This window comes from Hemitrygon akajei, unplaced genomic scaffold (assembly GCF_048418815.1).
Source record: "Hemitrygon akajei unplaced genomic scaffold, sHemAka1.3 Scf000092, whole genome shotgun sequence".
Lineage (NCBI taxonomy): Eukaryota > Metazoa > Chordata > Chondrichthyes > Myliobatiformes > Dasyatidae > Hemitrygon > Hemitrygon akajei.
The window spans coordinates 599,078-626,460 of record NW_027331978.1 but is presented as its reverse complement, the minus strand read 5'-3'; the positions used below and the strand labels follow the sequence as shown (position 1 = coordinate 626,460).

At 42.8% G+C, this 27,383-nt stretch overlaps 2 protein-coding genes across 3 annotated transcripts; both read right to left on the bottom strand.

The window, feature by feature from the left end:
- Window positions 1–729: 729 nt before the first annotated feature.
- On the bottom strand, window positions 730–27,358 carry LOC140722894 (uncharacterized). Of its 2 annotated transcripts, none has more exons than XM_073037526.1 (2): window positions 27,255–27,358; window positions 730–6,989 (listed from the first exon to the last, which is right to left on the bottom strand). In XM_073037526.1, the coding sequence occupies exon 2, from the start codon at window positions 6,866–6,868 to the stop codon at window positions 5,396–5,398; it is 1,473 nt and encodes a 490-aa protein (XP_072893627.1). In that variant the 5' UTR covers window positions 6,869–6,989; window positions 27,255–27,358; the 3' UTR covers window positions 730–5,395. The 2 variants fall into 2 exon arrangements, with proteins under 2 accessions (XP_072893627.1, XP_072893628.1); XM_073037527.1 differs by lacking the exon at window positions 27,255–27,358 and adding an exon at window positions 9,336–9,382.
- LOC140722872 (uncharacterized) lies at window positions 6,979–27,383 on the bottom strand. The gene is given in 4 exon segments (XM_073037509.1): window positions 6,979–6,989; window positions 20,081–20,250; window positions 20,252–21,701; window positions 27,255–27,383. Coding segments are annotated over 3 exon segments (1,320 nt in total). The 5' UTR covers window positions 21,391–21,701; window positions 27,255–27,383.

Here is a 27,383-nt window from a genome sequence, read left to right as displayed (position 1 = left end):
GACAAAAATATTCGTTCTTGTGAGTCTGGAAGAGAGATTTTTGTGGTCTTTTTCTGGGAAGAGATGAGAAGAAGAGAGTGGGCCCTTTTTCTTTTTTTTTGTTTTGTTTACTTCAACAACCATACAGTCAAAATAAAAATTATAAAGCTCAATCGTTTAATCACATATTGTGTAGTGTTTGTTATTTTGGGGTGCTGATTTTAACAGGGGACACATCACACAGCATCCCAAACGAGATATCTTAAGTTTGGACAGGCTGGGGGACAATCACCCCTTTATTAAGCTGCCTGCCGAAGCAAGAGTTGCATAAGGTTAGACGACTGAGTGAATCGCTTCCCACATTCACAGCATGTGAACGGTCTCTCTACAATGTGAACTCAATGGTGCACATTAGGTTGATTTCGCTGAATCTCTTCCCAAAGTCTGAGCAGGAGTTCGGCCTCTACCCCGTGTGAGCTCGCTGGTGCCTCTGTAGTTGAGATGACCGAGTGAATCCCTTCCCACACACTGAAGTCTGAATTATGCTTCTTCGTCGATGCTATGCTGCAGGCTCCGTGTAGCCGCGTACCCGACATGGCACCTTAGGTTGTACTGGCGCCCATTCCTAAAAATGTAACTAAGCGTCGCAGCGACGCAGAACGCAAGAACTGTGATTGGCCCGCTTGGTAGCAGACAATTCCCATTTCTTTTTCAATGTTTTTATTAAGTTTCAAAATTAATAAGCATAGCAATAATAGTAATGATACAAAAAGATCGGGATTACATTAATAATGGTTAACATGTAAAAGCAGATTCCAAATGACAAATATAGTGTAACCTCCCAATCTCATAGTAACTAACCATGAAAAAGATATTTTATAAGGGGAAAACACCCTAAACAAGAAAACAAACTAAACTAAATAAAAACAAATAGAAAACGATTGGGCTATCATATCACAACGGCTGAAATTATTTGCCATTAACTCCGCTTCTCTTTACATGAACAAAAACTTATTACACAAGATTCAGAAAGGGTCAACTTACATCATATGCAAATATTGCATAAATGGCCTCCGAGTCTCTTCAAATTTAACCGAAGGATCCACAGTACCACTCGTATTTTTTTTTCCAAGTTTAGACATGCTAAGGCTTCGGAAAACTTTTACAATGTAGTAGGGGGATTGGAATCTTTCAAGTAAAATGGGTCTTCTGGCTATTAATGTAACAAATGCAATTAGACGACAAGCTGATGAGGATAGTTGACTAGAGTCTATCACTGGTAGTCCAAATATTGCAGTAACTGGTTGTGGTTGTAAATCAATACGCAGAACTGCTGAGATAATATCAAAAATATCTTTCCAATACTGTTTTTAAAAGAGGACAAGACCAGAACATATGTGTCAAAGAAGCTACTTCGGAATTACATCTATCATAAACAGGATTTATATGGCAGTAAAAACGAGCTAACTTACCCTTGGACAAATGAGCCTTATGAACCACTTTAAATTGTGTGAAGGCATGTCTGACACACACTGAAGAGGTATTTTCTAGTTGAAAAATTTTCTCCCATTTCTGTATAGGTAAGGGTATCCGATGTTCTCTTTCCCACCCATTCTTAATTTTATCAGAAATACCTAAGCGTATTTTCATAATTAAATCATGAATAAATTATACTAAAGTCTTCTGATAGGGATTTAAACTTATTTTTTCCCGTAACTTCAATTCGACGTGATATTGGAAAGGAAGGTAAAATAACATTCAAAAAGTTTCTAATCTGTAAATATCTGAAAAAGTGTGATCCAGGCAAATTATATTTAGTAGAAAACTGTTCAAAAGACATAAAACAATCATCCATAAATAAGTCACGAAAACATAATTTTCCCTTTCTTTTCCATAAAATAAAAGCTTGATCAATTCTAAATGGTTGAAATTAAAAAAAATAGATGTAATAGAACTTGGAAGGATATATTTATTCAGTCTAAAAAGTTTACAAAATTGAAACCATATTCCAATTGTATGTTTAATTATTGGATTTACCATTTGTTTATTCAATTTAGTAAGTGCAAAGGGGAGCCCAGCCCCTTAAATAGAAGCCAGTGAAAACTCCAGTACAGACCCACGCTCGAGGTTCATCCATCCTGGACATTGCATTTCATCAAACTCTTGTGTCCAAAACGTTAAATATCGAATATTAATTGCCCAAAAATAAAATCTAAGATCCGGCAAAGCCAAGCCGCCTTCCTTTTTTGATTTCTCTAAACCTTTCTTAGTTAACCTGCGATTTCTATTCTGCCATGTATATGAAATTTTAGAATTAATAATATGAAAAAAAAGATTTAGGGATAAAAATTGATACTGCCTGAAAGAGATACAGAAATTTAGGTAAAATAATCATTTTAATATCATTAATGCAACCAATCATGGATAAGGACAATGGGGACCATTTAGTAAACAATTGTTTAACATGATCAATTAAGGGTAAAAAAATTAACTTTAAAAAAATCGTTGTGCTTCTTAATAATTTTAACACCCAAATAAATAAAATAATCAGCAGCCAATCTACATGGTGATTGTCTTTAAATTGAGACTTGCATATTTAATGGAAAAGCACACTTTTATTAAGATTCAGTTTATAAGCAGAAAAACTAAAAAATGAGCAAATTGTGTTATTACTACAGGAATGGATTTCTCTGGATTAGAAATATATAGCAACAGGTCACCTGCATATAGTGATACTTTATGTGTCCCATTCCCATAAGTAACAGTGAATATGATGGGTAAATCACGAATATCGTTTGCCAAGGGCTCCAGGCCAAAATCAGATACTAAGGGGCTCAAAGGACAGTCTTGTATAGTACCTTAGAAAAGCCTAAAGAAAGCGGACCTATGTTGATTAGTGAAACAGAAGCCAAAGGTATATGATATATCAATTGGATCCAATATATAAATTTTGGGCTAAAATTGAATTTCTGAAGTCCATTCAAATGTATCAAACACCTTTTCGGGATCGAGCGAGATAACACATTCTGGAGTCTTAGATAAGATAGTGCATACAATGTTCATTAACCTCCAAACATTAAAATGTAAATAACGATTTTTAAAAAATCTTATCTGATCCTCGGAGACATTGTGGCAATGTCTTCTCCAATCTAATTGCTAATATTTTATATAGGATTTTAGATTCCACATTCAATGAAGATCTAGGTCTGTATGATGTACATTCAGTGAGATCTTTATCATTTTTAGGAATTAAAGAAATAGATGCTTCATAAAAGGATTGTGGTAATTTACTACAAATAAAGCATTTTTTTAAAAATTACCTAATCAGCGAGAAAGTAAATCAGAAAAAAGATTTTTAAAATTCAGCTGTATACATCCGGACCAGCTGCTTTATCAGAATTAATTGAATAAATTTATTCAATTTTTATTTCCCCTTCAGTAATGGGTGTGTCTAATACTAAATGTTCATCAACAGATAATTTCAGAATATTTAATTTCCTTAAAAATTCATGCATTATGGTAGAATCATCAGGAAATTCTGAGTACCATCTCGTTTATGAACCCTATTAATCTGAAGTTTCGCCAAAGCAGCTTATAATTGGTTAGCCAATAATTTACCCGAATTATCACCATATATATATATATATATATATATATATATAAATGACACTTAGTTTTAAGTAACTGATTCTCAATCGGGGATGTTAATAACAAGCGATGTTTCATCTGAAGTTCAACTCTCTCTTTATAAAGCTCCAAATTGGGAGCAATAGAATATTTTCTATCAGTTTCTTTAATCTTATCAACCAATGTACGTATTTCATTATTAATTTGTTTTCTCAATCTAGTAGAGTATGAAATAATTTGCCCTGGGATATATGTTTTGAAGGTATCGCAAAATATCCCACGGAAAATTGTTTTGCTTTATCCACAGATTTAAACCATTTGAATGATTTATCAGGCAGAGCAACCATTAGGCAAGCGGGATATAACAAAGCTGGACAAAGATTCCTCTGATATAATTCTGACATCACCATTTTAAAACACAATCTTTCTTGTATAACCACAGGACAACAAAGATTCTGATGCTCAGTAACTCCTTTCTAACGAGCAATCCGAATGAATTCCTCCTTAGTATTCACATTGTGACATCGAAGAATTACATGACACGGTTTTAACCCTTTTGATGGTTTTGTTTGCAGCGCCTGATGTGCGCGGTCGAGTGCAGGAAGAGAAGAAAAAACCTCCGAGCCAGAGACCTCCATTAAGAATTGAGAAAAAAAACTGAGTAAGATCCCGGCTCTCAATGCCCTCACTGAGTTTATTATTCGCAAATTCAGTCTGTGGCTTCGACTCTCCAAATCAATAATCTTGACTTTATTCTGCTCCAATGTATGAGTGGTCAAAGATCATTTCTTTTACAAAGAATTCAACTTGTGATCTCTCTGTTTTTCAGCTTTAATAAGCTCTGAAATTTGCCGCTGCTGTTTTTTGTTCTTCTTTTCAAGTGTTGCCAATCTACCTTTGCTCTCCTTTAACCATACCTCCAAGGCAGTAAATATTTTATCAAGTTTTTCATCCAAAAGATTTGAGATAACCTGTAAAGTAAGTTGAAACATTTTAGGCTGTTCAAAGACATCTTCTTTCTTTCCATTTCCATAACTGGTTTCCTTGCCTTCAGCTAATGCCTTTCTTCCTCTGTAAGCCATTTTAGTCGATTAAAATTCAAATTCAAACATATAAAAGTGTTATAAACACTTTGATAAAGATATTAAAGGGTGGTAAGTAACTTTAAAATGAACGGAGCAAAGCCCGAAAGCTACCTACTCCATGTAGCGCCTCCAAGAGAGTCTTTTGCCTAATGTAGCCTAACGCGCCCATTCCCAAAAATCTAGCTATGCGTCGTGGCGACACAGACTGCAAGAACTGTGATTGGTCCACATGGCAGCAGCCAGTTTCCTCCTCTGCATTTCCTGTTGCTTCAAATTTGGAAAGTGGACCACGTCGAGGAGAGATTAAGTGAGGAAGTCAGAAAATAAGTACATTTGCACGACTCTTCACCGGCACACAATAAAGACTTGAAAATGGCATCAAATTTGTGGAAGGAAATTTCCACAAACATTGGTTCGAAATAGAAAAACTTCTCTCTTTTCTGCGCTGCAGTAATTTCAATAAGAGTAACTCTTGTTCAACATCTATTAGCTCCAACTCCAACAAGATGAACTCAGCAGTCACCATCGTTCCCAACTCCACATGAGTCAATTCAACACAGTGGCCTAGAACATCAATGCCAACTAGTGTTCTGGCAGAGTGACACAGACACATAAACACAAAAGTAGAAATACTCACAACTGTGTAGACGACATGCATGGGCTACTGTGTATGCTATGCCGTAGCGCCTACTGAGAGGTATAATTCAGGCTTGAGCAGATGAATGGCTACTTCCCAGAGTGAACTGACCGGTGTGCTTGTAGGTGGGATGACTGAGTGAATCCCTTCCGAGAGGAGTAGTAAACGGCCTCTCCCCAGTGTGAACTCGCTGGTGTCTCAGTAGGTGAGATGACAGACTGAATCCCTTCCCACATTCTGAGCAGCTGAACGACCTCTCTCCAGTGTGAACTCGCTGGTGTAGCTTCAGTTTGGATGAGCAAGTGAATCCCTTCCCACAGTCTGAGCAGGTGAATGGCCACTCCCCAGTGTGAACTGACTGGTGAGCCTTAAGTTTAGTTGAGCAAGTGAATCCTTTCCCACAGTCCAAGCAGGTGAATGGCCTCTCTCCAGTGTGAACTCGTTGATGTACCTTCAGATGAGATGACTGAGTGAATCCCTTCCCACAGTCTGAGCAGGTGAACGGCTTCTCTCGAGTGTGAACTCGCTGATGTTGCTTCAGTTCAGATGAACGAGTGAATCCCTTCCCACAGTCTGAGCAGGTGAATGGCCTCTCTCCAGTGTGAACTCGCTGATGTACCTTAAATTCAGATGAGCAAATGAATCCCTTCCCACAGTCTGAGCAGGTGAACGGCCACTCCCCAGTGTGAACTGACTGGTGTCTCAGTAGCTGAGATGACAAAGTGAATCCCTCCCCACAGTATGAGCAGATAAATGGCCTCTCCCCAGTGTGAACTAACCTGTGTGCTTGTAGGTTGGATGACCGAGTGAATCGTTTCCCACAGTCCAAGCAGGTGTACGGCCGCTCCCCAGTGTGAACCCGCTGGTGAGCCATTAGGGTGGATGACTGAGTGAATCCCTTCCCACACACTGAGCAGGTGTATGGCCTCTCCACAGTGTGAGCTGACTGGTGTCTCAGCAGCTGAGTTGACAAAATGAATCCCTTTCCACAGTATGAACAGGTAAACAGCCTCTCCCCAGTGTGAACTGACCTGTGTGCTTGTAGGTGGGCTGACTGAGTGAATTGCTTCCCACAGTCTGAGCAGGTGAATGGCCTCTCCCCAGTGTGAACTCGCTGATGTACCTTCAGTTTAGATGACTGAGTGAATCTCTTCCCACAGTCTGAGCAGGTGAACGGCCGCTCCCCAGTGTGAACTCTCTGATGTACCTTCAGTTTTGATGAGAAACTGAATCCCTTCCCACAGTGCGAGCAGGTGAACGGCCGCTCCCCGGTGTGAACTCGTTGGTGAGCCATTAGGGTGGATGACTTAGTGAATCCCTTCACACAGTCTGAGCAGGTGAACGGCCGCTCCCCAGTGTGAACTGACTGGTTTGTCCACAGGTGGGAAGACCTACTGAGTCCCTTCTCACACACAGAACAGGTGAATGACCTTGTCCCAGTGTGAAATTGCTGATGTCCCTTTAGTTGAAATATCCGTCTGAATTCATTCACACCGTCTGAGCAGATGAATGGGAATCGCCTGTTTAAAATGACAGGCATGCCAGTCAGTCAGATGACCGAGTGAATCCCTTGCTCCACTTCTTAAATATCTGGACAGAGACAGCAAAACCGGCGTGGTGTGTTTTAGATTCCCGTAGAGAAATTTCTTGTCATTTGTAACCTGTAAAAAGATTTAAAAAAATGCATCAGTGGGTGTAGGACAACATTTCAGATGAGATCACTTGAGTTGTCATGGTGTGATCTGACATCACACTGTTACAGTAAGGTTCAACACAAGCTGGAGAGAGAAATGATCTTCCAACTGGGCACAGTGCTGTATCTGGAATGAGCATTGAACGCTCTGATGTTCTTCCTGTCTCTATAAGAATGGGGCATTTCTGCCATCTTCAATCTGTGACCTTGCTCAGTTTGACTCTCTCCATTGCTATTATTCCCTATTCCCACTGAGCTGCATGGATGCCTGGCCCCACAGTAACTGAAACAGTAACTGTAAAAAACTTACACTGATATACCCTCGGTATCTATTTCCAAGCACCTTAAAACTCTGCTCCCTCGTGTTAGACATTTCAGCCCTGGGAAAACAAACTCTGGCTATGCACATGAACAATGCCCCTCATCATCTTATACACCTAAAAAAGGCTTTCAACATAAACAAGGAAATTACACAAGGGCCGAAAGGTTATCGGGGACCAAATTCTCCACAACCACAAACTGTTCCTGCTGCTACCATCCAGGAAATGGTACCACAGCAAAAGGATCAACAGGCTCCAGGACATCATCTTCTACCAGGCCATCAGACTGGTTAATTAATTTCTATGCTTTCTTGACTGTCCTATGTACAAACTAATTATTATAAATTACACCTTGCACCTTTAGATGGACACATAACATAAAGATTTCTACTCATCTATATGAAGGATATAGATAATAAAGCCAATTCAATTCAATTCACCCTCTCCACTATCTATTGTCATTCTGGCTCCAATCCTCCCTGCAACTTATTTTACGTGCATCACCCACCCCGCCCACATTACCTCTAGCAAGCCTTACCACTAGGATATTAGTCACCTCTTGTTCTGTCCCCTGAACTAACGAATCCTCTCTCATCTCTTTGACTTTTCTCTGTCAGGTAATTCCCCCCAACAGCTTCTAAATTGATTTACCTGTTGTTGTGTGAGATGGCCACAGGAGTACTCTGCGATGGCTATTTAACCTCATTCCCCTTCCTGACTCTCACCCAGTTTCCTGTGTCCTGCACCTTGGGTGTAACTCACCTCTCTTCATGTCATATCCATCACTCCCCTCCAACTGCTGGATGATCTGGAATTCACCCATTTTAAGATCCAACATCTTAAAGTGCAGGGTTACAAGCTGCAGTTGGTTGCATATCTTCTAGGTGAGGACATCAGGGACACTGGAGGTCTCTCCTCCCTCCCTCCAATACCCCCTCTCACTTGTAATAACCAGTGTGCACATAAATGTTGTACTGTGCATTTTTTACCCAGTGACAACACGTGCACAGTGAATTTTACATAGAGAGATATTAATTTTAACAGCTAGCAAATCACTGTCGATAAGAACTTCGATCTCCTCTGGGTTTGATCGAGTTCATCTGCCCTCTCACTCAACCTATGCAGCAGGCCTGTAACGGGTAATGAAGGATTTTCTCACCAAAGCTTTTGCATATTGTCCATATGTGGTTTGCTTGCTAAATTACACTTTAAAAAGTCAGATTTCCAAATATCACTCCACTTCTTCCCTCTTGCAAATTCTCCAGGAACTTTTGCATCACCACAATACACACAAGTATCACCAGTTTCTGTATTCTACATAAATATTCCCCCTGAACCCTCCCCCAATGACTGAAGGTAGTGAACTCAATGATGGCAATGCCAATGAATATGAAGGGAAGGGCAGTAATCTGTCTCATTGGAGTCGGACACATTGGTGATGTGAAAGCTACTTGCTGCCCAGGGCAAAGGTGTTTGGTATCATCATGGACCCAGAGAGAATGGGTCAGAACATGTTCTCACCGGTAGCAAAGTCCAGAACGAGACGAGGTAGCTCAAGCAACACACACAAAATGCTGGAGGAACTCAGCAGGCCAGGCAGCATCTATGGAAAAGAGTACTAATGCTGAGTTCCTCCGGCATTTTGTGTGTGTTGCTTGGATTCCCAGCATCTGCAGATTTTCTCTTGTTAGTGATTGGAGATAGAACAAAGGTGATTTTCTCAACTGGTGATGTTAAAGACCCGATGTTGTTCCCTTTCTCCGAGTTCCCAATCCTTGCATTTAGATAGCTGGAGCTCATTCTGTCTGAGAGATCCATCGGTTCCAATGCCCTCATCAACCGGAAGCTCCCCGGGGCCCGTGTAAGGATCGTGGGGCTGAGAGAGAAGGACGAGAGCAGGACTGTCCGGGATTGCTGGTTACGGTGTTCGGAGTTCACAGGAATTGTCCTGAAATCGGTGTTTAAGATTAAAAAAAATGGATAATTGCTCTTACCTGCACCCGACATTTTCAAAGCCTTCTGTGTACTTCGCGCATGCGTGATACTCTGAGACGTCACAGCCCTGACGCCTGCGCATTTCATCGGTGCTTCAACGCCGGTCAAAAGTTTTTAACGCAGGGCATTATGGGTAATGAGGGTGCCATGAAACATTTCTTCAAGCAGCGGTTCAATGTCCTTACCTCATTTTTTTTCGTGTGTGTATAGAAAAATCTGCAGCTGTTTTAACGCAGAAAGCGGCTCACAGAAACAATATACTCAATATCAACGTGTATCTAATGCCAAAGTAAAATGCAGATATTTAACACAGGAGATTCTGCAGTTGCTGGAAATACAAAGACGCACACACACAAAACGCTGGAGGAACTCTGCAATTCAGAGAGCAACTAAACAGCGGAGTACACAGGCTAAGCATGCTGAAGGGGCTCTGCCTAAACGTTTTCTATTTATTCCTCTCCAAAATTTCTGCCTGATCTGTTGATTTCCAGCAGTATTTTGCAGAAATGAACCATCTTTTTTTCTCGGTCAATCAGTTTCCAAATGTTTCTGATCTTTCGTTTGTAGCCATATCCTGCTGGTTTGATTTCTCTTCCTCCTTGTAAACTCTAGACCCCATCTCTCTCTGGAGCCCCAAAGCCCTGACTCAGGCTGGCAACTCTTCGGTTTCTGACTCTGCACCATCGAAGATTCACTCGCTAGTCTGCTGTCAGACTTTAGAGGTGCATTGTGTTACGAGACCGCAGGTTCGTTTCCTGTGAGTGTCGCTTTAAGTGCCTGAGTGAGGCGGGGCTGTGACGTCAAACACAAGCTGCGGCAGCCTGAGGGAGCGGGAGCAGGAGAGGGAGAGGGAGACAAGCTGTTGGAACTTCAGCGTGTGACTGCTATAGGCTGCAACTCTTCCATGCCCAAAAGGTTGGGTTGATCTGATCATCGGCACGCAGTGCACAACGGATGTGTGACTGTCACTTCGTATCATCCATATGTGTGGATTTGCTGGAGTATCCTGTGGTATAACTTTTGTTGGCCCTTACCTGGAATCGGGGTGTTCTGTGGTAACCACTTGAAGACAATATTCCTGTCACTGTCACCTGGTGATATTTCTAAGTGGATTTCGGAACTAATCGACGGATAAGATCTTCGGCGAATGTTATTACGTTTCCCCAGCGTGGAATTCTTCGTAATTGCCTTCTCTCTACATGTTCGTGTGGATTTACAAATCTCTCCTCTCACTCACTTATTCCGTGGATTACTGAACTTTTCCACTTTACCATCTGAAGACTTTAAGCATTGTTTCCCGAGCTTGATCGTTTGGGAGCTATATATACGCATTACACTGTTAACTTCTGTTTATTTCTTTTAATCCTTTATATTTGGAGTAGATACTAATGAAGAGAGTGGTTTTCACATCCAAACCAGACTCCATTAGTGATCTATTGCTGCTGGTCCGTAACAATTGCAACAACCCAGCTGGCTGAGGCACAATCCTTTAAAATTGGTGAAAATGACCCAAAACGTTGAAAAGAGCAGGGAAGAAGGAGTTTAACCATCTTCGTCCAGAGCGCTGAAGAACGTCACAACCACAGTGAGCTCATCGTCTTAATCAGCCCGGAGAAAATCATGCAGGGAATTCATGCAGGTGTATAAGATGATGAGAGGCATTGGTCGTGTGGATAGCCAGAGGTTTTTTTCCCAGGGCTGAAATGGCTAACACGAGGGGGAATAGGTTTAAGCTGCTTGGAAGTAGGTACAGAGGAGATATCAGAGCTAAGATTTTTAAAGCAAAGAGTGGTGTTTGTGTGGAATGCACTGCCAGCGATGGTGGTAGATGCGGATACAACAGGGTCTTTTAAGAGACTCTTAGATAGGTACACGGACCTTAGGAAAATAGGGGGCTATGCGGTAGGGTAATTCTAGATAGTTTCTAGAGTAGGTTACATGGTCGGCACAACCATGTGGGCCAAAGAATCTGTAATGTGCTATAGATTTCTATGATTCTATGATAGATTTTGATATTCTGATATGGAACAGAAACATGGGCAGGGACCTGAGACACGGAATTTGATACAGAAGTGATTTATCTGTCACAGATCTACAATATTAAACACCGGTCTAGTTTAAGAACAGCAGAACAGCAGAACAGACTCCTCCAATGCTCAGTGACCAGGGTTCAGTCCTGGGTGCGATGAGCAGCCGCAAGAACTGCAGAATCTGACAGTAACAGTCCCTCATGAACCTGCAGCTGCCTTCAGTCACCGTGATGGTTAAACATTTAACACAGAGCTGGTTTGAACTTCCTCCCTGATGTGAAGTTGCTGGTGTTGCAGCAGCTGGGATGATTGAGTAAAACTCTTCGCTCACTCCGGACAGAAATGTGGCCTCTATTTATTGTGAACTCACCGGAGCATCACAAGGTGGGTTAACTAAATGAGTCTCTTCACACACATGGAGCAGGTGAACGGCCGCTTCCCAGTGCGAAGCTGTCGGTGTATCTGCGATGGCCGACTGAATCCCTTCCAAAATGAGAGCTAGTGAATGACGTCACAGTGCTATCAACGTCATCGCGATGTATCCAGACAGATCGCGGACAGGGACACGTGTTCGGGCTCTCCTTGTAGCGAGTGAGGCGCTGTCTTCTCCAGCATCTCCGCCTCCACATTCAAGGATCGGCGGCATTCAAGCGCTGGTGAACTGACAGATACAGCGGAACTAACGTGCTGTTGTGTTGTGATTCCCAAACACAAATCCTTTGAATTTTCTACACTGTTAAATGTAGAAACTACGTCAGTGGGTGAAGGACAACATTTCAACTCAGATAATTTTAGTCTCCTTGGTGCCTTCTGAGAAAAACTATGTTACAGCTCAAAACAAGTGGGAGGAATAAGACTTCATCTTCTAACTGGCTAAAGTTCCCGCATCAGGCACAATATCAAACTCTCTGCTTCCCTCTCTGTATCAAAATGGATCATTCCTCCCCTTCATCAGTCTGACTTGGCTCAGTTTGTCTGTCTCCTTCGCTTTCTGAGCATGCGCCACACACCGACTGAGGTCAAATTTTATTTACACGGCTGTGACGAGAGACTTTCCGATTAGTATGTCCCTCCCGGCATTTGACGGTGGTAAACTCAGAGTCAGCAATGGTATTGAACATCGGGAGTAGGTGATTAGGCTTTTCCGTTGGAGATCGATAAACTGCCGGTAGTGTGTGTCTGGATGAGTGGGTCGTTTTCAGACTGGAAGGAGGTAGCGTTTGGAGTACCCCAGAGATCAGTCCCTGACCACAGTTGTTCACAGTTTAATGTCCTGGCGGAGGCAGCGAGATGTGAGATGTCCCAGTCTGCTGGTGACGCAGAAAGAGTGGAGTTGGGGGAGGGGAGGCCATTCACATGCATTTTCGTAGCTTTGCAATCAGTACATAGTGCACTGTGGGGCTGCACTGACGGGTTCCAATCTGCTAATTAAATTTGCTGACAACACTACTTTGATCGGCCGAATCCCAAACAATAACGAGGCAGCATATAGAGAAGTCATCACACCGACACAGTTGTGTCAAGAAAACAACCTCTCTCTCATTTTGACGAAAACAAAGGAGCTGGTTGTGGATTATAGGAGGAATGGAGACAGGGAGCACATTCAACATTTCCAAGTCTGTTATTGACACAAAATGCACATTTTAATATTGATCTCGACACGATGTATTTTATATATTGTTAATGACACAAAACATTTTATAGATTGTTACTGACAGAGAATCGTATAATTTGTGTTCCGTGTGTTATCTGAATGTACTTGCCTGTGATGCTGCCACAAGTCAGTGTTTCTCTGCACCTGTACCTTCCCGTACTTGTGCACTTGGCAATAAATTCAACAGGACCTGAGAAATCTCAGTGAGATTTGATTAGTGATGATCATCTTGGCAGCTCGGTAGGTCGAATGTATGAGACAGTACACTGTTAAATGCAAAACCCTGAACCGTGTTGATGATCAGAGGGATCTTAGACTCCAAGTGCATCGCTCCCTGAAAGAGACTGCACAGATTGATCGGGTGGCTAAGAGGGCAAATGGCATGGTTTTCTTTATTAGTTGAAGCACTGAGTTCAAAAGTCGGGAAGTTGTGTTGCGGCTGTTACGAGCCTGCGGTCGTACTGTGACTGTTTCTTTAGGAGCGCCGGCGTGAGGAGGCGGGACTATGACGTCAGTCACAGGCTGACAGCGCTGACAGTGGACAGAACCATAAGAGAGAGAGAGCGATCTGCAGACTGGCAGTCGGTCAGTCTAAAGAGAGAGAGAGAGAGAGAGAGAGAGACTGGAAAAGCTGATAGCTTCAGTTAGTCGCAGCTGAGAACTCTCCTATGCCCACAAGAGTGGGTTGATCATCGGTACACGGAACCACAACGAATGTGAGAGGTTGTCACTTCGTATATTCCATAGGAGTGGGTTTTGGAATATCTTGTGTTAACCCTTACCTGGGTATGTTGTGTGGTAACCCCTGGAAGACGGTATTCCTGTGACAGGTCACTTCGCTGATAATTCGTCTGTGGACGGATTCAACGGATAAGAATTTCGTCGACGGTTATTTTGATGTAACGGCCTTTTCTCTACGTTTCATCCTGGATTACAAATATCTCTCTCCCGTCAGGTATTCCGTGGGTTACTGAACTCTCCTACTTTACCATCTCAAGTCTTTGAGCTTTGTTCCCTCAGTCTCGATAGTCTGGGAGTTATATTTACACATATATACACTTAACTCTGTTACTTTCCTTTATTTCGTTAAGTTACTATATTATAAGTAGGTACTAATAAAGAGAGTGGTTTTAATATCAAAACCAGACTGCAGTGTGAACTCCATTGCTGCTGGTTCGTTTCTAAAACGTTACAGTTTGTGACACAGTTTTATAAATCTAGTTAGGCCACATCTGTAGTGTTTAATACAGTTCTGGTCGCCCCCATTCTCGGAAGGATGTCGGGGCTTTGGACAGGGCGCAGAAGAGGTTTACCAGGACACTGCCTGGATTAGAGGGCATGAGCTATAACGAGAGGCTGGACAAACTTGTGTTGTTTTCTCCAGAGCGGCGCAGGCTGGGGTGAGACTGGATGGACGTTTATAAGATTACGAGAGGAATAGTTAGAGTGGACAGACGATATATTTTTCCTGGGGGTTGAAATGTCTAATACATTTAAGGTGAGAGGAGATGTGAGCGGCAAGTTTGCTTCTTTCCACAGTGTAGTGGGTAGCTGGTTCTCTGTCTGGGGATGGGAGTGGGAGATAAAACCGGTCCGCTAATCCCGTTTCCTTTTCAAGTTGTTCTGCAGATCTGCAGCATCTGCGGGTCACTGCTCTACCTGTCCGTGTAGCTTCATCTTTCGCCCGTTCAGACAAAGCAGTGAGATCCGGATCGGTCACGTCGTCTCGTTGAGGTGGACAATATGTTTTTTTTCCGGCACTATTTGAGTACATGGACTGCTTTTCCGAGGGAGGGAAAGTCCATGGAGGGGAGGCTTGTTTCTCTGATGTTCTCTGCTCTCCAAAGTTCTCTGCAGTTCCATGCAGTCATGGGAAGAGCAGTAGCCACACAAAGGCGTGAAGTATCGACAAGGAGCTCAGAGACCTCGGCCTTCACCCTGCCTTGTGTAGCTGGATCCTGGACTTCCTGTCAGATCGCCTGCAGGTGGTAACAGTGGGCTCCATCTCCTCTGTCTCTCTGACCCTCAGCACACATAACCCACAGGGTTGTCTCTCTAGCCCCCTCTTTACTCTCTGTGCACCCATGACTTGTGTTGCCACCCACAGCTCCAATCTGCTAATTAAATTTGCTGACAGCACTACATTGACTGGCCTAATCTCAAATAATAACTTTCAATCAAATGACTCCTGACAAGGCTCGGTCCAAACAAACTTTTCACCCTTCTTCAGGGGATTAGTTAGAGGAAGAGCGATAGCAGCAAAGTGCTTACAGAACTTACGATAATATACATCCATTCCCAGAAACCTTCGAAGAGCCTTCTTAGCAGTCAGAATAGGAACTGGAGAAATTGCCTGGACTTTTGCCCGAGCAGGAGCCAACTTGCTTTGACCTACAACATAGCCAAGACAGGTCACAGTGGCATGGCCAAATTCACTCTTAGCCAAGTTAACTGTAAGGCTGGCCTGGGAAAACCTGTCAAACAGCTTTTCTACTGCAGAGATATGCTCTTCCCAAGTGTCACTCCCTGTGACTAAGTCATCAATATCGGCATCTGTGTGTCCTAACCCTCGAATTACAGAATCAATCATTCTCTGGAATGTTCCTGGAGCATTTTTCCTTCCAAAAGTCAAAACACCGTATTCACACAAACCAGATAGTGTCGCAAATGCAGAAATTTCTCTACCTCTGTCCATCAATGGAACACACCAATACCCTTTCAACAGATCTATCTTTGTAAGAAAATATCTATTCCAACCTTAACGATGCAATCATCTACCCTAGGGATATGATAGGTATCTGTTATTGTTACTGCATTTACCTTCCTATAATGAGTGCAAAATCTAACACTACCATCAGGTTTGTGCACAATAACGCAGGGTGAGCTCCAATCTGATGCTGAAGGACTAATAATACTATTTTTCAGCATATATTCAATTCCTTGCTCAGCCGATTTACATCTTTCTACGTTCATGCGATATGGGTGTTGTTTAATCGGTTTGGCTTGACCGATATCTACATCATGTACTGCGACCGTGGTTTGCCTGGGAACATCGGGAAATAAATCTTTAAACTTCAGAATTAACTCCTTCAGCTGTTGTTGTTGCTTTGCCTGCAGGTGAGCCAACCTGTTATCAATGTTTTCGGGAACAACTGAGTTCATTAGCCTAACTGGGACCACGTTTGGCTTGTGAAAATTCTCAGACGAGTCGATTGTTTCATTCTCAGGGTCACCAGATTCATATGTTTTGACAACAACACTCACAGATGGTGCCTGCTTGTCAAAATAAGGCTTTATCATATTTATGTGTACCACCTGTGTTACTTTACGTCGGTCGGGTGTTTAAATAACATAATTCAGATCATTAATTTGAGACTATTTCATACGGTCTATTGAATTTCACCGGAATGCAGGTATAAACCACAGTGGGGCCACTGGGGTGACCTGATTAGGTTTAGAAACAACTTGACAAATGTGACAGGTTCTGCAAAATGTCACAACACCAGTAGAATTATTTCCTAATCCTGTTTACAGTTTTATTCACTCCAAAATGTTGACCTAAGGGCATACTGTGGGCCACATTAAAATTTCAGCCCTATAAACTATAGGAACTACAACTTGGTGAACAATTTCCATTCCTCACTCGCTGGTATAACAGGAGGCCCTCACTTCCTCATTAACACTCCATCCTTGAGATAATACCCAACTGGCACTTTCTTAATGACATCATCTGAGAGAGCTGTTTCTTTTAAAGCTTCAATCTCAAGTTCTCAGTTCCGTTCTGCTATAAACACCTTCCTAGGCAGGCATAAATCTTCCTCATCAGACTTACTACCTGAATCCTGTTGAAACAATGAAGGCAGAAAAGTCCCTGACAAGTCATTATAACCTGAATCCCGATTTTGGCTATCACGGGTATCAGAATCATGCTGCACAGTACCGTCTGTGTCGGCAGACTTTTTAGCAATACTTCGAGTTACTGCGCAGGAAGGATAAATGTTAAAATCCATCTGTGGGTCGTCAGTGGTTGGCTTAGTTGTCAACTGCACTGCAGGAACAACTTTACCATCTGCCAGGTCATTCCCTAAAAGCAATGTAACATCTTCCACCAGTAAACTGGAGCATAATCCGATCTCAACAGGTCCCGAAACCAACCCTGACTGTAAAGTTACCTTTTACAACGGCACAGAAACCATGCCGCCCCCAATGCCTTTAATAAGATTTACCTCACTAGTATCAGTCTGATCACCAAACTTTAGAACGCTGTCTAATATAAGTGACTGAGAAGCCCCGGTAACTCGAAGAATTTTCACTGGTACCGCGGTTGACCGTTCATTTACTAATACAAACCCATCTGACATAAAATGATCGAACACCTTCTTAACTCGGTCAGACCTCTCAGTCCTTAACTGAGCCTCAACAGAATGTTCAGAACCCTATGGGTTTATAGGTGCTTCAACATATTGAATGCAGGCATTCGGGACTGCCTCCTTTTCCTTTTTCTTCCCCAGGAGGCAACAATTAGCCATCACATGACCAGCTTTCTTACAATAGTAACAAGGAAGACCAGAATATTTCTCCTTCAAATGTTTCCCTTCATCCTTACTCTTGACACTAGTCCCAGCTTTAATTTCTGGTTTACCCTGGTGATCCCTGCTACTCTTTTGGAAGCTCTTACTCTGGGTAAACTTAACCTTGTGGGTTAAAGCAAACATCAGCTAATCTAGCAGACTCCTGCAAAGTGGCAGCATCTTTTTCTTTTGAATACATCTTTATGTCATCAGGGACGCACCTTTTGAATTCTTCAATTAAAACCAACTCTTTCAATCGGTTAAAATCGTCATTTATATTTTTGCATGTGCACCAGCGGGTAATACACAGAAACTTCTCATAAGCAAATTCCATATAAGTCCGGTTCACAGATTTCCTCAAATTTCTAAACTTTTGCCTGTATGATTCTGGGACCAACTCGTAAGCTTTGAGTACAGCCTGTTTCACTATGTCATAATCAGCTGCTTCATCAACTGTCAAAGCAGAATAGGATTGCTGAGCCTTCCCTTTAATCACACTTTGTAAGAGATCAGGCAAATTTTGTTTTTTTGATTTGTTAAGAGGAGTTGTGGTTTTTTAAATTATATTTATAACAGCGTAATATTATACTTCAAGTCAAGTCACTTTTATTGTCATTTCGACCATAACTGCTGGTACAGTACATAGTGAAAATGAGACGTTTTTCAGGACCAAAAAAAACTTTTAAAAAACTTATCTGATTTTCACAATATATACTTTTTTTTTGCTGTTTATACATCTTTTGTGTTATCTGTTTGCTAACACCTCCTCTGATTTGTATTTTTTAATTGGAAAATCAATAAAAAGATTGTAAAATGAATGAAATGAGAATAGGCCAACCCTCTTTTGGCCACTTTAAACTCTGAGCAACCTTCTCAAAACTCTGAAAGTATTTAACAACATCTGTCTCGTCAAACGCAGGTACCAATTTAACTTCCCGACTGGCCTCAAACTTATCACCAGAGTACCTTTCCTGCAATCTTTCTATCCTTTCCAGCTCGAGCAGCTTCTGTCTTTCTGCTTCCTCGCTGTTTTTCTGCCTCTCTACCCTCAAATTGCCTCTGTCTTACTCTAGCTCCATCTTTAATTTTTCTAACTTATACGGGAGCTCAAGCTCATGAGGTTTACTTTCAGGAAACACCTCCAACTCCTCTACTTTAAACACACCCTCAGATACATAATGTTCAGCTGTTATCCTCTGCATCTGTGCCCTCCTCATTGTCGATTTCACCTCAGCAAGTATTAACGTTTTAGCAATACTCAACAACTCAATCCGTCTGGCGTCCTCTAATGCCTCAGAGGTTGGCGCTTCCACAAACCTATCAGCATCTGCTGCTGATTTTCCATACACAAATAAATCAAAAGGGATTTCCCCAATGAAATCGATAATTAATCAATCAAAACGCCCCAAATGTGTTCATATTTCGGATGCAGGCCCCGATTTCATTACAAACCATACACTTTAGAAACAAACCAGCAGCAAGAGAGTTCACACTGGAGTCTGGCTTTTATGTAAAAACCACTCTCTTTATTAGTATCTACTTATTATATAGAAACTTGAGCAAGATAAACAAAAGTTATCAGAGTAATGTGTATATATGTGTGTAAATGTAACTCCCAAATTATCGAGTTGAGGGGAATCAAGCCTTGGAGTCTTGAGATGGTAAAGTATGAAAGTTCAGTTCATTCACGGAATAGGTGCTGTGAGAGAGATATTTGTAATCCAGGTTAAATGTCGAGAGAAGGCAATTATGTCGAATTCCATAGGTTCCACGGTGGTAAAACGAGAGAGCAGTCGCTGTAGATTTTATCCGTTGTTCCAAATCCACATACAAATGATCACCGAAATTGACTTGTCACAAGGGGTATTGCCTTCAAGTTAATTACCACACCACACCCAGGCAAGGGTTAACACATCAGTGGCCTTCACAGGATACCCCAAATCAGATCCACTCCTATGGATCAAACGAGGTGACCACCACACATTCGATGTACATTATGCTGAATCGATAATTAACACACCCTTGTGGGCATAGGAAAGTCACAAATAGTGACCCTTGGCCACTAGTTCCCTTGTGTCGACTGTTCAATTTCTCCTCCTTCGTTTCTGTCTGACACTGAGTGTCTGTGTACTCGGTTAAAACTAAACAAGCTGCGAGTCAGACAGACTCTCTCTCTCTCTCTCTCTCTCTCTCTCTCTCTCTCTCTCTCTCTCTCTCTCTCTCTCTCTCTCTCTCTCTCTCTCTCTCTCTCTCTCTCTCCCCCTCTCCCTCTCTCTCTCTCTCTCGCTCACATAAAATAACAGTCCACAGCAAACGAAGCCTAGGGATTCATAACAACGACCACTCCCTAGTGTGAACTGACTGTTGTGGCAGTAGTTGGGACGACTGAATGAATCCTTTCCCACATTCTTAGCAGCTGAACGACCTCTCCCCAGTGTGAACTCGCTGATGACTCTGTAGGTGGGATGACTGAGTGAATCCCTTCCCACAGTCTGAGCAGGTAAATGGCTTCTCACCAGTGTGAGCTCGATGATGTACCAGTAAGTTGGATGACAGAGTGAATCTCTTCCCACAGACGGTGCAGATGAACGGCTTCTCCCCAGTGTGAACTCGCTGATGACTCAGTCGGGTGGATGAGTGAGTGAATCCCTTCCCACACGGAGCAGATGAACGGCTTCTCCCCAGTGTGAACTCGCTGATGACTCTGTAGGTTGGATGACCGAGTGAATCCCTTCCCACAAACTGAGCAAGTGAATGGCCTCTCCCCAGTGTGAACTCGCTGGTGTGTCTGTAGGTTGCATGACATAGTGAATCTCTTCCCACATTCTGAGCAGGTGAACGGCTTCTCACCAGTGTGAGCTCGATGATGTACCAGTAAGTTGGATGACTTAGTGAATCCCTTCCCACAGACGGAGCAGGTGAACGGCTTATCCCCAGTGTGAACTCGCTGGTGACTTTGTAGGTTGGATGACTGAGTAAATCTCTTCCCACATTCTGAGCAGGTGAATGGCCTCTCCCCAGTGTGAACTCGCTGATGACTCAGTAGGTAGGATGAACGAGTGAATCTCTTCCCACATTCTGAGCAAGTGAACGGCCTCTCCCCACTGTGAACTCGCTGATGACTCAGTAGGTCGGATGAACGAGTGAACCTCTTCCCACATTCTGAGCAGGTGAACGGCTTCTCCCCAGTGTGAACTCGCTGATGACTCTGTAGGTTGGATGACTGAGTGAATCTCCTCCCGCAGTCCGAGCAGGTGAATGGCCTCTCCCCAGTGTGAACTCGCTGATGACTCAGTAGGTCGGATGAACGAGTGAATCTCTTCCCACATTCTGAGCAGGTGAACGGCCTCTCCCCAGTGTGAACTCGCTGATGACTCTGTAGGTTAGATGACTGAGTGAATCTCTTCCCACATTCTGAGCAGGTGAACGGCCTCTCCCTAGTGTGAACTCGCTGGTGTGTTTGTAGGTTGCATGACAGAGTGAATCTCTTCCCACATTCTGTGCAGGCGAATGGCCTCTCCCCAGTGTGAACTCGCAGATGACTCTGAAGACTGGATGACTGTGTGAATCCCTTCCCACAGTCCGAGCAGGTGAATGGCCTCTCCCCAGTGTGAACTCGCAGGTGTCTCTGTAGATGGGATGAGTGAATGAATCCCTTCCCACATTCTGAGCAGGTGAACGGCTTCTCCCCAGTGTGAACTCGCTGATGACTCTGTCGGTGGGATGACTGAGTGAATCTCTTCCCACAGTCCGAGCAGGTGAACGGCTGCTCCCCGGTGTGAACTCGCTGGAGAGCCATTAGGTGAGATGACCGAGTAAATCCTTCCCCACAAATTCAGCAGATGACCGGCCTCTGCCCAGTGGAAACTGACTGGTATGTCCACAGGTGGGATGACCGACTGAATATCCTCTCACACAGACAACAGGTGAATGGCCTTGCCCAGCGTGAGTTTGCTGATGTACCTTCAATTGAGGTGACCTATTGGATCCCACCCCACAGTCTGAGCAGGAAGGACGGTCGACTCCACTTTATAAATATCGAGATAGAGACAGCAAAATTGGCGTGCCGTGTTTGAGATTCCTGGAGACAAATGCTTTCTCGTTTTTAACCTGTAAAAAGATTTCCAAAATCCATCAATGGGTGTAGGAAAACATTTCAGATGAGATCACTTTAGTTGCCAAGGTGTGATCTGACATCACAATGTTACAGTGAGGATCAACCCAAGTTGGACGGAGAAATCATCTCCTGACTGGGCAGAGTGCTGGTATCTGGAATGACCATCAAACCGTCTGATGTGCTTCCTGTCTCTATAAGAATGGGGCATTTCTGCCGTATCCAATTCGTGACGTGGCTCAGTTTCACTCTCTCAATTGGTATTATCCCCATTTCCTACTGAGCTGCATGGGTTCCTGGCGCCACAGTAACTGAAACACTCTTCCGTAATTAGACTTTGACATGCAACTGAGATTTTCTTTTACCTACTGTCAATTAAAGTTCTAACAGTTTTAAAGCCATCTGAAGATTTCCTGCCCGGATGAATGGTTGGTCCGCACAGCTGATAAAATGAATTAAATGAATAATAGTATTATTTCATGTTCTTGTCACAGAGTCATAGAAAAGTACAACACAGAAACAGGCCCTTTGTTCCATCTAGTTAGTGTTGATCTATTTAAGATGTCTATTCCCATACCCCTACCATCCAGGTACCTGTACAATCCTCTTACATGTTGAAGTTGAGCACGCATGCACCAGTTAGGTTGTCTGCTCATTCCACACCTTGATGATCGTCTGTTTGAAGAAGTTTCCCCTCATGTTCCCCTTAATGTTTCACTTTTCACCCTTAATCCATGGCCTCTGGTTGTCGTTCCTCCCAATCTCAGTGGGAAAAGCCATTTTTGAAAAAAGAAACAGCATCCATTTACCCCATGTATAACCCTCATAATATTGGTACATCTCCATCAAATCTTCCCTCAATTTTTCTACATTCCAAGGAATAATGTCCAGCCCTGTTCAATATTTCCTAAGAACCCAAGTCCTTCAGACCTGGCAACATCCTTGTGAATTTTCTCTGAACGCTTTCAACCTCTTTTACATCTTTCATGTACGTAGGTGACCAGAACTGCACACAATACTCCAAATTAGGCCTCACCAATATCTTCTACAAGTCAACATAACATCCAGCTATTGTTGTCAGTACTTTGGTTCATGAAGGCTAATGGGCTGAATGTTTTTTCCATCACTATCTATCTGTGATACCACTTTCAGTGAATTAAGGGCTTGCATCCCAGGTCCCTTTCTTCTACAACACTCCTCTATGCCCGACCAGTCACTGTGAAAGACTTCCCTTGGTAGGTCAGACCAAAGTGCAACACCTCACACTTGTCGGCATTAAATTCAATTTTCCATTTCTCAAACCATTTTCCCAGCGGGTCCAAATCGCACTGCAAGCCATGATAATCTTCCTCGCTGTCCAATACAACACCAGTCTTGGTGTCATCTACAAATTTGCTGATCCAGTTAATCACACTATCATCCAGATTACTGATATAGATGACAAACAACAATAGATCCAGCGCTGATCCCTGTGGCAACCACTAGTCACAGGTTCCAGTCAGAGAGGCAACCATCTGCTACCACACTCTGGCTTCTCCCAAAGACAGTGTTTCATTCGAATTACTATCTCATCTTGAATGCTGAATGACTGAACCTTCTTGACCAACCTCCCATATGAGACTTTGTAAAGTGCCTTGCTAAAGTCCATGTAGACAACATCAGCTGCCTTGCCTTCATCTACTTTCCTGATAACTTCCTCGAGAGACTCTATAAGATTGGATAGACATGACCTACCATGCACAAAGACATGCTGTCTATCTTTAATCAGTCCACATCTATCCAGATACTTATATATCCTGTTCCTGAATATACATTCCGAGGACTTTCCCACTAGTGATGTCAAGCTCACCAATCTACAACTTCTTAGTTTATTTTTAGAGCTTTTCTTGAACAGCAAAACAACATTTTCTGTCCTCCACTCCTCCAGTACCTCACCTGTCACTAAGGATGATTTAAATATCTGTGCTTCGGTCACGACAATTTCTGCACTTGTCTTCCGCAGGGCCCCAGGGAACAACCTGTCAGGCCCTGGGGATTGATCCACACTAATTTGCCTTAAGACAGCAAAACCCTCCACCTCTGTAATCTGTACAGGGTCCATGAAGTTGATGCTGCTTTGCCTCACTTCCAGAGACACTTTGTCCATCTCCTGTGTAAATACGGATGCGGAAAAACTCTCCCACATCTCTTTTGTCTCCTCATATGGATTACCATTCTGATCTTCCAGAGGACTAATTCTTCCCTTGCAATCTTTTTGCTCTGAACATATCTGCAGAATCCCTGAGGATTCTCCTTCACCTTGTCTGCTGGGGCAACCTCGTGCCTTCTTTTCTTTCTTTCATAAGTGTTCACTTGAATTTCCTGTATTTCATAAGTACAACATTTGTTCCTATCTGCCTGTACCTGGTATGCACCTCCTTTTATTGATTTGGGAGAGGAAAGCCAATGGGGTGACAGATCTGCATGCTGGGAGGTAGGGGTAAGTGGGGGTAAACTAAAGTTGCAGGGGAATGGGAGTCTGAATAACAGAACAGATAGTGGAGAATTTGTGGAGACAGTTGTTGTTCAGTCCTCAGACAATGTCAGGAATGAAAACGTTGAGCATGGTGCAGTGAATATGCTGAGCCCTGTATATTTCAATACAAGGAGCAGCGTAGGAAAGGTGGTTGTGTTCAGGACCTGGAACAACACCTGGAATCAACACTAGGATCTGGCAACTGTGGACTGGGACAGTCTGCTTTATGGCAAAGGTGTGCTTGATAAATGGGAGACCTTCAAAGTAAAATCTTGAAAGTACAAAGCGGGTATGTTATTGTCAGAATAAAAGGTAAAGATAGAGACTGTAGGGCAACTTGGATTTCAAGAGATATTGAGACCCTGGTGACGCACAAAATGAATAGAGTTGCATAACAGGTATAGGCAGGCAGTTTCGTATGGAGCATAGGAAATGCAAGAGAACCCATAAGAAGTAAATCAGGATGTCTAAAATGTGTGGGAGTGCCACACATTGATTGGGACTCCCATACTGTTAAAGGTCTAGATGGGTTAGAGTTGGTGAAATGTGTTCAGCAAAGTTTTCTAAATCAATATATAGATATACCAACTAGGGAGGATGTAATATTAGATCTCCTATTAGGAGATGAGTTAGGGCAGGCGACGGACGTGTGTGTTGGGGAACACTTTGGTTCCATTGATGATAACGTCATTAGTTTCAACTTGATCGTGGATAAAGATAGATCTGGTCCTCGGGGTAAAGCTGTAAAATGGAAAAAAAAGCCAAATTTGAAGAAATGAGAAAGGATCTAAAACGCGTAGATTGGGACGTTGTTCTCTGGCAAGGATGTGATTGGTAAGTGGGAGGCCTTCAAAGGAGAAATTTTGAGAGGGCAGAGTCTGTATCTTCCTGTTAGGGTTAAAGGCAAAAAGAATAACAATAAGGAACCTTGGTTCTCGAGGGATATTAGAACTCTGATAAAGAAGAAGAGAGAGATGTATAACATGTATAGGCAACAGGGAGGAAATAAGATGCTTGAGGAGTATAAAAACAGTAAGAAAATACTTAAGAAAGAAATCAGGAGGGTAAAAGAAGAGATGAGGTTGCTTTGGCAGTCAGGGTGAAGGATAATCCTAAGAGCTTCCAGAGGTATGTTAAGAGCAAAGGAATAGTAAGGGATAAAATTGGTCTCTTGAAGATCAGAGTCGTCGGCTATGTATGGAGCGATAAGAAATGGGAGAGATATTAAATGTTTCTTTTTGCATCTGTATTTACTACGGAAACTGGAATGGAGTCTATGGAAACAAGGCAAACAAGTAGGGAGGTCATAGAACATAAAGATTGAAGAGGAGGAGGTGCTTGCTATCTTGAGGCAAATCAGAGTAGATAAACCCCCAGGACCTGACAGAGTATTCCCTCAGACCCTGAAGGAGACTGGTGTTGAAATTGCAGGGGCCCTGGCAGAAATGTTTTAAATGTCGATATCCATGAGTCAGATGCCGAAGGGGTGGTGGATAGCTCATGTAGTTCCATTGTTTAATAGTGGCTCAAAAAGTAAACCGGGAAATTATAGGCTGCTAAGTTTGACATCAGTAGTAGGCACATTATTGGAAGAAATATTAAGAGATAGGGTCATCAAGTATTTGGATAGACAGGGACTTATTAGGAAAAGTCAATATGGCTAGGTGCGTGGTAGTTCATGTTTAACCAAACTATTTGAGTTTTTCGAGGAAGTTACCAGGAAAGTGGATGAAGGGAAGACAGTGGATGTTGTATACATGGTCTTCAGTAAGGCCTTTGACAAGGTCCCGCGTGGGAGGTTAGTTAGGAAGATTCAGTCGCTAGGTGGAGAGGTAATAAATTGGATTAGACATTGGCTCAATGGAAGAAGCCAGACAGTGGTAGTGGAGGATTGCTACTCTGAATGGAGGCCTGTGACTAGTGGTGTGCCACAGGGTTCAGTGCTGGGTCCATTGTTATTTGTCATCTATATCAATGATCTGGATGATAATGTGGCAAATTGGATCAGTAAATTTGCTGATGATACAAAGATTGGAGGTGTTGTGGACAGTGATGAAGGTTTTCAAAGCTTGCAGAGGGTTGGAGGATTGGGCTGCAAAAATGGCAGATGGAGTTTAATGACGACAAGTGTGAGGTATTGTACTTCGGAAGGTCAAACCAAGGTAGAACATACAAGGTAAGTGGTAGGACACTGAGGAGTGCAGTAGAACAGAGGGATCTGGAAGTACAGATTCATAATTCCCTAAAAGTTGCGTCACAAGTAGATAGGGTTGTAAAGAGAGCTTTTGGTACATTGGCCTTTATGAATCAAAGTATTGAGTATAAGAGTTGGCATGTAATGGTGAAGTTGTATAAGACATTGGTGAGAGTGATTTTGGAGTATTGTGTGCAGTTTTGGTCACCTAATTACAGGAAGGATATTAATAAGTTTGAAAGAGTGCAGAGAAGGTTTACAAGGATGTTGCCGGGACTTGAGAAACTGAGTTACAGCGAAAGGTTGAATAGGTTAGCACTTTGTTCCCTGGAGGGTAGAAGCATGAGGGGTGATTTGATAGAGGTATATAAAATTATGATGGGGATAGATAGGATGAATGCAAACAGGCTTTTTCCACTGAGGCCAGGGGAGAAAAATAAAAACAGCTGTCATGGCTAAAGGGTGAAGGGGGAAAAGTTTAAAAGGAACATGGGGGGTGGGCTTCTTCACACAGAGAGTGTTGGGAGTGTGGAATAAGCTGCCAGATGAAGTGGTGAATGCGGGTTAACTTTTAACATTTAAGAAATACTTGGACAGGTACATGGATGAGAGGGGTATGTAGGGATATGGTCCAGTTGCAGGTCAGTGGTACTAGGCAGAAAAATGATTCGGCACAGCCAAGAAAAGCCAAAAGGCCTGTTTCTGTGTTGTAGTGTTCTTTGGTTCTACGGATCTAGCCATCCAGGAGTATCTTAAAAAGACCCTATCGTTTCCACCTCCATCAGCGCCAACGACAGCCCATTCCACGCACACCACTCTGCGAAAAAAAAAACAACTTACCCTTGACATCTCCTCTGTACTTGTATACATCTATCAGGTCACCTCTCCTACTCGGTCGCTCCAAGGAGAAAACGCCGAGTTCACTCAACCAATTCTCATAAGGCCTGCTCTCCAATCCAGGCAACATCC

Coding starts and splice junctions, on each gene's coding strand:
- LOC140722894 (XM_073037526.1), bottom strand. CDS start 6,868: ATGCCTGTCATTTTAAACAGGCGATTCCCATTCATCTGCTCAGACGGT.